The 13,214-nt window shown below is 36.9% G+C and overlaps 1 protein-coding gene across 1 annotated transcript in view; it reads left to right on the top strand.

Moving 5' to 3' along the window:
* The first annotated feature begins 7,776 nt into the window (after positions 1 to 7,776).
* Positions 7,777 to 13,214, top strand: part of LOC122044180 (rho GTPase-activating protein REN1-like) — a 77,984-nt gene continuing 72,546 nt past the window's right edge. The window contains exons 1-3 of the mRNA XM_042604710.1: positions 7,777 to 8,083; positions 8,545 to 8,735; positions 11,812 to 11,848. Coding sequence (XP_042460644.1) covers positions 8,610 to 8,735; positions 11,812 to 11,848 — 163 coding nt within the window. The 5' untranslated portion in view covers positions 7,777 to 8,083; positions 8,545 to 8,609. The remainder of the gene's footprint in view (positions 8,084 to 8,544; positions 8,736 to 11,811; positions 11,849 to 13,214) is intronic.

Below are 13,214 nucleotides of genomic sequence, written 5' to 3'. Positions count from 1 at the left end.
CCTTGAAGTTAAAATGGGCAGTTTAGACAGCATCCATAATCTTCTTGTAAGCTACAAAGTGTGTCAACTTTGAAAACCTGTCAACCATAACAAGGATAAAATTCAAGGTTCATTGGGTGTGGGGTAATCCTAATACAAAATTCATGCAAACATCGAACCAAGGAGGTAAGGGAATGTATAAGCCTGCATTGATGAGCACCCCTTTAAATTGTTGGCATACAAAACATTAGTCCATAAAGTGGGTCGCATCACTAGTTAATTTAGGCCAATAAAAATCGACAGAGATAAGGGCCAGCGTCTTATCACGTCCAAAGTGTCACTCATGGTAGTTCCCTAAGAGAGAAATCTGAAATGCACAACTACAATCCACAAAATAGATAACCATTATGCCAAATAAAATTATGTCAGTTTTCATCATGTACCTCCTAAAATATCCTTCTGAATGATGGGTCAGCTACGTACATATCTGAAAAAATCTCAAAGCTCGCAACATCGGTACTCATGGTGGTGAGTAATGAAGAACGATGACTCAAGGCATCTGCGACACAATTCAGACTTCCAACTTGGTATCTCAACGTGAAGGTGAACTCATGTAAATAAGCCACCTGTTGGTGCAGCAGGGGCAGCAAGAGAGAGATGAATTGCCTGAAACAGAAAAATAAAACCTCTTCTCGATCCTTGGACTTAGACTAGAAACGCAATTAAAAACAGAATTAACAATTTAAAGAAATAAGTAAAAGACCACTATTTACTTTGTTACAACCTACTTAGTTGTTAATCCAAAGCAGTTAAAAAGCTCACTAAGAATCTCCTTCTCTGAAGGCGGAGAAGCCTTTTACATACACCAAAAGCTCAAAAATAACTAGGAAAGTGATTACAGAAGTTGTTGTTCTATTTCCTAGCTCCAGGGATCTTTTTATTGTTGGGTTCGGAGCGCAGCGGAAGACATATATTGATCATGGATCTTTTCATGGTACATATAGTTTTACACAAAAGTAATATAAAACATATCTTGAGTCCTCGATAGGTGTGAATAATATCACAGACAGATAGACAGATAAGAGCCCCACGTGTGACTCCTCTAGCGGTATCCATGCGCACTAAATCACGAACTTGATATGATCCATTAGGTGCTAGTCTCTTGGATCTACAAAGTCTTGGAAGCACTACTGATCTCTTCCGTTGGAAGGTCAACGAAGAAGAAGTTGACGAGGGAGAAATCGAGAGAAGGAAGTCCTCTTTTGCATTTTTCCGAGGATGACTACTTATAGCCTCCAAGGAATATGAAGAGTTAAGTTCTCAATAAATTCATCATTTATGATCTTCATTGATTAGGAAGATGAAGAGTTATAGGCTCCATAAATTCTTCATTTATAACTTTCATTATAATAACTCTTCAAATTCTTCATTAATTATCATTATGATGACTCTTCGAATTCTCCATTAATTATCATGATTATGACTATTTGAATTCTCTCTTCTTTGTATCAAATAAATTCATAATTGATCTTGATCTCGACTAGCTTCCGATACCAATGTTCATGTCTACGTGCTATGCGTGCGACCTTCTAGGTTTTATACACAAAGGTAGTGTAAATCCATACACAGACTAAGGTAACCTTCTAGCAACAGTTTTTAGCCACCCAACGCGATAAAATTAATATCAGTCATAAACTGTAAACCACTATGAACCGATTACTGTGTAATTCAATCTATTCATCTAAGCCAATATCCCAATTAATTTGGTACATTATGCATAATTACCAAATTAATTATTTTACTTGATTTCCAAGATATAATAGACTCCTCTTGAATGATAAATCATTCCTCCCATGACCATGAATTTCGAGTCACTAATATCTCTATCAAGCGGCCAGGATGTTAACCCCTAATCCAAGAGAGCGATGAATCCTCTATTGACTCAACACTATTCTCTCTACGCTTTGTCATACACCCAACTACCGTATTAATCACAATCCGATTAAAGACTACTTTTAACGGCATCAAAGCACATAACTCCACGCATAGAATAAATGAAGGTCTCAAATCAAAAGATTAGTTACACTCATTCATAAGAGGAATAACCAATGATGCTTAATATATGACCTCCTCTTGAGCGGGTCGTGTCCAGTGTATCTCTAAGCTCAAGGCACCCCTAAGTACAACTTGGATATCCATCCCTCGGTCTATCTCGACCTAGTCATACTCAGCGTTGATCTAGATATCCATGCCCCCTCTAGATATCTGTCCGATCAAGGACTATTTTCAGATTAATATACCCATTAATCAATGAGACTTTATCATTAATTATATACGTACAGAAAAGTAAATAATCAATGATAAATACTTACCTTTATTAAATAATTATCCACAAAATACATAAGGAGTGTCTTGACACATAAGTGCACACACTAACATTTATAGCTCCTGAAAATTCTATCCATAGCTTGAGGGCGCCTCCAGCGAGGCACAGTGGATAAAGCTTTATCCACCGCCAACGGTAACTTTTCCTGGTTGAAGGCGCCTTCCATGCTCATGGAGGGCGCCTTCCATGCTTACGGAGGGTGTCTTCCATGCTCATGGGAGGCACCTTCCGCCTAAAGGTGGCAAAAGGCATGCGGGCGCCTTAGAGGCGCCTTCAACTCCTGTTGAGGGCACCTCAAGTAGTTTTTATCATCTTCTTTCGCTCTTCTGCTGCTCTGATCGCCTAAGTGATTGCGACCTACCGAAATAGGGTTCACCCGAACCCAATTTTCGACCTTTTTCTCGAGCAGGCTTCCGCTCCGATTTCTCGTCCCTTGAACATTGCGTATATTCTTCTCATCCACCAGTGTACTCTTTCGCAGCACCTTGTCTCTCGGATGCACCGAGCTCGTTGGCTCCCTTTCCGTGCCATCATTCTCGCTAGCTGCGTCTTCCGCTCGATTTTCTGTGCTCCTAAGCTCCTGCACACTTAGACACAAGGATCAAACCAAAATAGAATATAACGTAACTTGGTTGATCACACCAAAATAACCATGAGGTCCAACAATACCCACTTGGCATACCGCTTGCTCAGCTTGTGTTGACTATTGATGTATTTCAATGCTTTGTGATTAATAAACAAGATGAATTCCTTCTGTAGTAGATAGTGATGCCAATGCTTTAACACTAAATAATGACATAGAACTCCAAGTCATAGGTAAAATAATTCTTATTGGACCAGGATAACTTCTCACTAAACAAAGCAACTGAAGGCCTAAACTAACTCAGAACACCTTGTATACCAATTTAGATGCATTACAATTGACCTCGGACACTTGGTCAAAATTAGAAAGTGCTAGAACTAGTGCCTCGATCATCTTCTTCTTTGACCAGTTGAAAATTAGTCTCTATTGTTTTAGACCATTTGAAATCTCATCTCTTGAGACATTTGGCGATGAGAGCAATTAGAGTGCTAAAATTTTTGATGAATCGACGGTAGAATGAAGTCAAGGCGTGGAAACTTCTGATGTTGTGCAAGGTCCTCAACTGTGGTCACTCCAAGACCGGGTCTATCTTTACTTGATTTGCGCGTACATTATCAGTAAACACAATAAAGCCAAGGAAAGTTACCAATGTAATAAAGAAAGAACACTTCTTCATGTTGATAAATAAGCACTCAGTCTTTAACTTTTCAAAAACAACATGAAGGTGATCAAAGTGGGATGCCCATGTTGGACTGTAGACGAGCATGTTATTAAAGTAGACTACCACAAACTTTCCCATGAAATGCCATATAATTTGATGCATAAATCTCATGAAGGTGTTGGGTGTATTGGACAATACAAAAGGCATGACCATCCATTCATATAGTCCATGTTGTGTTTTAAATGCGATTTTCTATTCATCTCTGGGCTTTATTTTGATCTGGTGGTATCCCCTTTTAAAGTTAATTTTTGAGAAGACCTTAGAACTGGATAGTTGATCCAACACGTCGTCCAACCAAGGAATTAAGAATATGTACTTCACCATGATCTTGTTGATAACTCAACTGTCAACTCATATACACCACAAACCATCTTTCTTTGGCACTAGTAGGGCTAGAACTGCACATGGGCTCATCTTCTCACAAATATAGTTATTCTCTAGTAATTCCACCACCTGTCGCTATAATGCTTTAGCTTTCTTGGGACTGAGGTGATATGTTGGGCAGTTAGGTAGACTTAACCCTAAAATAAGATCAATCTGATGCTGGATATCTCACATGGGTGGTAGCCTAGAAGGAAGATCCTCTGACATCAATTCATTAAAATCTACTAGAAGTTGTTGTATTTCGGCTAGTAACACAACGTCTATGACTATTGCTTCGTTTTGGCATGATAACAAAGCATAGACAGTGTCTTCATGCTCTATTTTATCTAAAAATCTAAATATATAAAGTAGATTAATATTCTTAGCTACCATAATTGGAATGGTTCCTTCTCGCCGTGGCGCTCATACAATCTTTTTCCCTTGATTTGAAGGGTATATGTATTCTTCCACCCATCATGAACAACACTGCGATCATACTGCCAAGGCCACTCTAATAGTACATGTCATGCGTCTATGACCACCACATCATACCAAGCACTATTAAAATATTTGTCAATTGAAAAAGACACGAGGCATCGTTGATCTACTGTTACCTCACTGTTTTTGTTCAGCTATAATAACTTGTATGGTTTAGAATGACAACCCATTTTTAGCTGTAATTTTTGGACAGTTTCAATGGAGGCTACATTCTCACAACTATCCCTATCAATGATCATTTTGCAGACTTTATCGGCAATGATGTAGATAGTATGAAAAATATTGGTTCTCAACCAATTTACCTCCAAATCGTCATTAGGAGTTAGCAGACTCTTACGAATGACCAATGTCTCTTGGCTGTCACCATAAATCACCTTGTTAGATGCATAGTTTGAGTGTAGCCAAACGGTAGAAAGTGACCTTAGCTTCTTCTTCATCTTCTCCAAGTTATCTATTTTGGACTTGCCTTGTTGTTCCGTGAACGCTGCATTTGTTTCCACCATGCTGATGCTCGCCCCTTGAGTCTGATGGTAATCAGCTTCACTTTCATTCGATCTGGAACTTGCTTATATTCAAAGATTCACTCCACTTCGTTCATCTAATTGACAAAACTCTCTGCTTGTAATGTACCAAAAAATTCGAGTAGTTCAACTCAAAAACTAAGGTTTTCATAAGGTTTATCCCGAACGTGATGTTCCTGACTAACAATCTGACGGTAGTAAGGATTCTCAAAGGGTAGACTCAGATCCTCAATTTGAAGTCTCCCGACCTTTAAGATTTTGTGCCTCCACCATTGCTGCCATCTGCTGGGTTAATTATACAACTTACCTCCGTAGATCCCCAATTGTCATCATGTCATGGATGATATGTCCACAGTGCTCGACTTCCTCAATTTGAATATGCCTGTTGTTGTGATCGTGACCACAATGATCCTCCATTGAATCTAATGCTCAACTTTCTCAATCGGATACTGCCAACTCTGATACCAACTAATGTTGGGTAAGATAGCAATTATCCTACGGGTTAATAAGAGAGAAGATTGGAGGAGAAACTCAAGAAGAGAGAACACCAAAAGAATAGGAAAAATTGTCGGATTTGCCAAAAAATGAAACTTTATTAATAAAAGAGGGATTAATCCTCATACAACTAGACATGTATTTATAAACACTTTAGACCCGAAGATAAAGGAAGGAAAGAAATTCTAATATATGAACATAAATTCTAATTTTTAGAGAAAGAAAATAGATCTTTCTAAAAAAGGAAATCTCTTAACAGAAATTAAAATTAATAAAACAGGATACTATTATAGACTAATTATGACTCATAATTACTAGAAATACTAAATGATCCAGTCCGAAAGTCGATGAGATGGAAAGCTGGGGATGTGACACTCCGGCTCCTATAGATTCCACTTAAAAAGGGAAGGGGTCCCCGGCATTGACCCTCCGACGCTCAAGTCAATCACCGGCGATAAAGTAGAAGGCGGAGCAACAAGAATGAACAGTAGCGAGAACAGTGTCTATCACGTATTGCGTACCTCCGCCGATGCTTGGACCCCTTTTATATAGAGCTCCTGTAATGCGTGTACCCACTTCCCAAGGCTAGCACACTAAAAAGACATGTCGGTAAAGTGTCCCTGACACAGTACCTTAACAGACTGAGCATATCTCTGAAGTGATAGTAGAAGCTTCCACTGTACGATCTTCTGGTTGTCCATGCCCCGGTGTCAGCGACACGAACTCCCAAACTGATGTTGATGGATACTAGAGAGAGTATGCTGCTAGGCCGAACGGGTTGGCCCCTTGGTCGGAACTTCACTGTTCTCGTCTGCTCGGTCGACACTCCATTGTATTTGTGTCGCATCCGCTCGGTCAGAACTATACCATACTTGTGTCACGTCCGCTCGCCCGGAATTCCACTGTGCCTGTCGAGTCCCACTGCCTGGCCGAGCGGGGTAGCTGCTCGGCCCGGCTTCTGCACACCATTTCTTCTTCCGTCCGACCTCCAATACTCCATTAAGCGTCGATCATTTGACACCTCCCCGTGTCAAAGGTGGGGTCAGACCGGAACCTTCTCCTCCCGGTCGGAGCACGATAGCTCGATCGACCGATGATATCTGAGCATTGACCGCCTTGACTTTGACCTTCACCTTGGCAGCTATCATTCGCAGGGTGGGGGCCCTCCTTATCACCACATCACTAAAAATATCCTAAGTACTATAAAAACTAAAATTACTAAAAATAGTAATAAAATCTTCGAAGGCCCGGATGAGAGCCTAAATGATGAAATTTGGATCCAAAAATTAATGATTATAGGTGCCCTTATAATAAATATAAATTTTTAAATTTTGCACAAGTGACCATAAATAGAATCTGATTTTGAGTTTCGAATTAAAAGTTATGATCATTTAAAATTCAAATGGTCATGATGGATTGATTCTACATCAATGCCGCAATGCAGTTGATGTTCCACCATTGGCCATTGCTAGCTCTCTTGTTGATTCTTCAATGTGGTATGAGAGAAACCTTATTGTTGGAAGCATAATTAGTCATGAAGGAAAAAAATAGAAGCTCTCCTTATAAATTTTGAATTAGCATATGCCAATATAGGAAGTCATCCCAGATAACTCTAGGTTGAGGTAAATTCTTGATAGATAATATAAGCTCAATTACATTTATAATATTTTAAAGAATTTTTTAACTTTTCTCTTGTGATAAAATACTAATATTAACTTTTAAATATTTTATTTATTTTTTTAATTATTATATTTTTATTATAAAAAATTATATATAACATATAATAATTATTTTAGCCGATCGACCCTTCAAAATATAAAAATCTTGTATTCATCCTTATTGATGACTGTCCTATGAAGTATCATTTTATCTTTTAAGACTCCGTTTGGTATGCATAATAAAATAAGATTGATTGATTAGATAGGATAAATAATCTCTATTGAGATGGAGATATTATAAATCTTATATCTAATTATCCATAATTCAACTCTTAATCAATTCTACCCCATATTTAATTTTTTTTTTTTGTTAAAAATATAATTCTAATTCATCATGCATACCAAACGCAGCGTCAGAGTATTATTTTTAAAATTATAGCGATTATTTTAAAATATCAGATAAAAGATTTCGGTGCGGGTACGAATCCGACCGTTAAGGGGCCGAGCCGAGCTTTCCGTACATCGCCACCCACACGTGATACTACGGGACTTGCTGGAACCAAGAAGGTTTTGAATACGTGTGTCTACGCTTGCATGTTGCGATGTTCGGAGGGAGAGACAGAGATGGCAGGGCAAGAGAGGATGACGGAGCGACGGTGCCGCGCGTGCGGACCAAGCGAGACGATATTCGTGGGAGAAAGAAAGGCGCGAGACGGACGAAGGCAACGATATTCGCGGACGAGGGTTTGGTTTTCGCCGACGCTCCCTGAGGCAGAGTCGGGCTCTTGCGACATCTGAACCCCCGCCCATCTCCAACCCTGTCTCGTTGCCGCATTTTGGTGGGTTTCGCATAGCAACGTTTTGATCTTGGCTTGCCAGGTTGGGCGCCCCTTTTCTTCCTCTACCCTTTGATACCACCTTTGACTACTTCTTGACGTCGCCATCTGTGATGGTTTGTCTCTGTGCGTGTGTGCTTTTTTTTAAAGTTGAAAACATTGATCGTAGTTTATTGAGAATCCACACAAACAATGTTCGATTTAGGAAAAACAAACAAATGAATGACTCAACGTTGAAGGCTCAGCAATCTAGGGTTTGCTTTGCAAGAGTTCAAGCACAGGGGCAAACTGATGCACGGATTTGTGGACCTATGGACCCTAAAAAGTAGTAACTGGAAGAAGTTCTGTGAACTGACTATAATCCATAGTCTTTAGGTGTCCTGCTTTGTCCTTTGTTATGCAACATTTTTCATAGTCTAACCATGCGAGTTTGATATTATAAATAGATCTTGTTGTATAAATTTTTTCTTATTTTATTTACTTCTTCCATATTCTTCTGTCCAGCTGACAGAACATTTGGAATTGCCAATTTTTCTTCATTCTCCTGTACAAGTTCAAGTCAGTAGCAGATGGCCTCTTCTAATAGCAGTGAGAATGTGGTGCAATCCAAAGCTTGTGGGGAGGGAGATACAAATGTGTGGACAAAATCCTCTGAGATTCCTGACAAACAACCAAATAAATCTCCTAATTGCGATGTTAGTAAGATCTTTTATTACTTGAATGATACAATCTTTTGATTTTGTATTGTCTCACACTAGTCTCAAACAGATCAACTGTAGTTTGTGTTAGTTTTTACAATTTGTTTCAATATTGAATCAAATTGATCTTACTTTAGCAGTTCTAAGATGGTTTTCATGCCTGATTGGGTGATAAGTTTGTCATTTAACTTTCCTATCATGTGGCAAAGTCAGATTGACAACATAATGCCTTGTCACTAAAACCAGTGTCTTTGTTCCATAGTATGTTTGTTACTTGTAATTTCATTTTGATATTGAACTCCTTAGCTCATTTATGTACATCAGTTTTCCCCTCCATTTTCATTCTCAATCAATGAATTGAAAACTCTCTTTTCATTTTGAACATGGTAATATGTCCATATTCTTATCCATCATTTGTTTGATAATAACTTATTTGACTTCCTATTCTCATGGAAGAATAGTATGATAAGATTGTGTTCATAGTGAAACAAGCTCATTGACTTCTTTTATTTTGTATTATTATTATTACTAATATAGAACATGCTTTTTTATAGGCAATAAACATTGTTGTGAATTCAAGACAACAATAACAACAAGCAAACCTTTATCCCATTAAGTGGAGTCAGCTAGATGGATCCTCCTACTCCATTAGGCTAGATCTACTACTATATCCTTATTTATATTTAAATAAATTCCATCCTTTTTTATCGTTACTGATTAAGTCTTCATTGGTTCATCTTTCTCCATTAATGTGTGTATTTATCATAGTCTCACATTGCTTAATTGGGACATTAATTGGACGTGTAAGTATGTGCCTATACTATCTTAAACGTATCGCTCAAAGTTTTCTCTCAATAGGCATAATCCTGATATTCTTTCTAATATTCTCGTTTCTTATCTTCTCTATCCTTATATGCCAACACACCCACTTTAACATCCTCGCCTCTGCGACTCTTATCTTTTTCTCGTGTACTCATTTCATAGCCCAACATTCAACTTCATATGACATATCATGTCTAACAGTTGTTTTGTAAAACTTCCCTATTAGTTTTAAAGGTATCTTACGATCATAAAGAACACCAACCACTCTTTTTCCATTTCAATCATCCTTTTATATCCTTTGTAAAATATCTCTATCAACCCTTCCATTATTTTACAAAAATGATCCTTAAAGCTCTCAATTACATGTAACTCGTCATTTCTAAGATTAACAATCGCCTTGCTATGTTTAATACTACTAAACTTAAATTCATATATTCTGTTTTTACTCAACTAAGCCTAAAATGTTTTCCTTTTAGAATTTTCAATCTTTTCCTTTTGAATGCCACAAAAGACTATATCACTACTGAGCTACTTTGGTTATGCTAGTTAGAGTTTTTTTTGGTCCCTCTCTTCCATTTACACCTTTAATTCTACTCGATAGACTATATCTAGCTATATCTATTCATCTTAACCTTTTTTCCCCTTATTTTTATCATTATTGGAGTTCACTAATTGCTCAGGATAGTAGATTTGAATTTTAGCATTCTAATTTCTACTTCATTATCATATGTATTGTTTTCAAATTAGACCCATAACGTATGATAGGATACAAAGTTTTATATCTCATTGTCAATATTAGTCTTCTTCCTCACCAGTAATAATACTTTAACATTGTTGATTTGTATTTATACATGATATATGTTGATGCCTGTGTGATCGTATCACTTAATAACTTTGCCTGAATTTGCACATTTTCGTTGACATAATTTCTTGACTTAATTATTCATGTACTTATTTCTCTTAATAAAATACTTGCCACTCTATAATTTGATTTAGGAATGACATTAAACCTTCCTAATTTTGTATTTGGTTACCCTACTAAATTTCCAATTGGCTTATCAATTTATGACTTCTTCTAAAAAGTATCAGATGTGGGGAAAAATTAAAATTGATCTTTCTGAAATTGCATACAGGTTAAAAATGAAAGGCAATACAATCTTATTTCAATTTGTAAATATTATCAGTAAACTAATGATATGACCTCAGTTTCCTAATTATTGGTTTAGTCAAATATTTGAGAATTTTGAAAACTATGATTTTAGTTTTTGATGCTACTTAGCACTTACATAAAAACTTGAATATAGATATCATGAAAATAATAATAACTTCATGTACTGACTGTTTTGGGGCTTATTGCATGTCAATCAGCTGGCAGAATGAAGGTTTTGCTCTTGCCCACAGACACTAAATATTTAAAACTTTTATTAGCCTTGGCTATGAATTATAAGGTATTACAGTACCATTATAGTTGGCCACCTTTATATTATCTGGTATTACCTAGATTAGATATTGAAAAACCTACTTGTTGCTCTGTGTTTGTACAGTGGATTCGTGAAACTACACTGTTGTTTACAATGTGATACTAGTTATCAGGTAATTTTATTGGTCTTGATTGGGACAACTAAACTTGGTCACCTACAATACCTTTAGCTTCCTTTGAATAAGACATGCAAATACCTAATTGTTGCTTAGTTTTGGTATGGTACAATTTTGTTTACTCCACCATTCTTCTAAACTATGATAATATTTTCTTAAACCATTACACATATCATGAGTGGTTGGATAGATGTGATATCACCAACAAGTTGTGTTAGTCCTACTCCTAACTCTTTGGTATCTAAGTATAGAATGTATTACTCTAGTCATGTTAAACATAATAATTGTTCGTTTTTTCCCTCTACTTCTACTCTTTGCTTCTTCCAAAATTCCATAGATGTATTGAGGATAACTTCGAGTAGGATCTAGATTGATCCATCATTGATAATATATTGTATAGCTCCTCTATATTGTTCCAGGAATAGTATTGCTAGTATTTTACATGTATATTGTTCCAGGAATAGTATTGCTAGTATTTTACATGTATTCAATGAAGCATGCTTTCATCTTAAATGTTTCGTTATAAGGTACAATTTTGTTAGTGCATTGTATAAGCAGTTGCTTCAATAACATGTCATGTCTGCATGCTTTCCTTTCAATCAGACTTTCTTCAAACAAGGTGATAGATAATGAATGCTAGATGTGTTTACTGCAGGTTTTCAAGAGTGGGTATCTCTTTATTTCATCTAAAGGTACACTTCTTTGCAGTTCCTAACATTTTATTATTTTCAGTTTGTTAATGATGGAGCAAGTTCTTGTACATTTTCCTCAAAAATTCTCATTGAGTTTGTTGGTTTGATAATTACCACAAACATTTGGAAGATTTTTTTAAAATAATTTCTATGTTGTTTACTTCCTAAGTTTATACTCCCAAGTCACCTGGTGCTCTTTGTTGTGCTTTTCTTCTTGACCTCTCATTTTCAGAAAATGATAATAGAATTGAAATAATGAGTTTACTTGAATTTGCTATAAAAGGGCAGCCCGGTGGCAGCCCGGTGCACGAAGCTCCCGCCATGTGGAGTCCCGGGGAAGGATCCATTGTACGCAACCTTACTCTGCTTTTTTGCAAGAGGTTGTTTCCAGGATTCGAACCCGTGACCTTTTGGTCATGACAACAACTTTACCATTGCTATCTCAATTTTATATTTCCAAATGGGGATGAGATAAACACAGTGAAGCATATTTTTTGTTTTCTAGAAATGCATCATCTGACATTTACTTAGCCCTCCATCTTAAAGCCTAAAAGTTGACCCAGGGGATGGAAGGGGCCAAATTAATTGTAGTAACTCAACTTCTTTAGAAAGTGAACATGTCACCCATAGGAAGCCTTAGCCAGTGAACATGTTACCCATAGGAAGCCTTGACCATTTTAGATTGCATGTGTATAGTTGTCACTTTCTACTCAAGCTAGGCCAAATTAATTGTAATAACTCAACTTCTTTAGAAAGTGAACATGTCACCCATAGGAAGCCCTAACCATAGTGAACATGTTACCCATAGGAAGCCTTAACCATTTTAGATTGCATGTGTATAGTTGTCACTTTCTACTCAAGCTAGGCCAAATTAATTGTACTAACTCAACTTCTTTAGAAAGTGAACATGTCACCTATAGGAAGTCCTAACCATAGTGAACATGTTACCCATAGGAAGCCTTAACCATTTTAGATTGCATGTGTATAGTTGTCACTTCTACTCAAGCTAGGCAAAATTAATTGTACTAACTCAACTTCTTTAGAAAGTGAACATGTCACCCATAGGAAGCCCTAACCATAGTGAACATGTTACCCATAGGAAGCCTTAACCATTTTTAGATTGCATGTGTATAGTTGTCACTTTCTACTCAAGCTAGGCCTACATAGAGGCAAGGTTGGCTCGTAGTGCATGGTCTATAATAATGTTAGAGCAAAGTGCAATATAAAATCTAAATATACTAAAATGCATATATCAAAAGAAAACATGACAAACATGACTAATAACATGACTATCACAATGCTACCTAGATGTCAAAACTCTTGAAAGTGACTACAAATTGCAATTTGGTAAAAATGAGGCGTGTGC

Source organism: Zingiber officinale, chromosome 2A, assembly GCF_018446385.1.
Source record: "Zingiber officinale cultivar Zhangliang chromosome 2A, Zo_v1.1, whole genome shotgun sequence".
Taxonomy (NCBI): Eukaryota; Viridiplantae; Streptophyta; class Magnoliopsida; order Zingiberales; family Zingiberaceae; genus Zingiber; species Zingiber officinale.
This window is presented reverse-complemented; position numbering and strand designations above follow the sequence as displayed.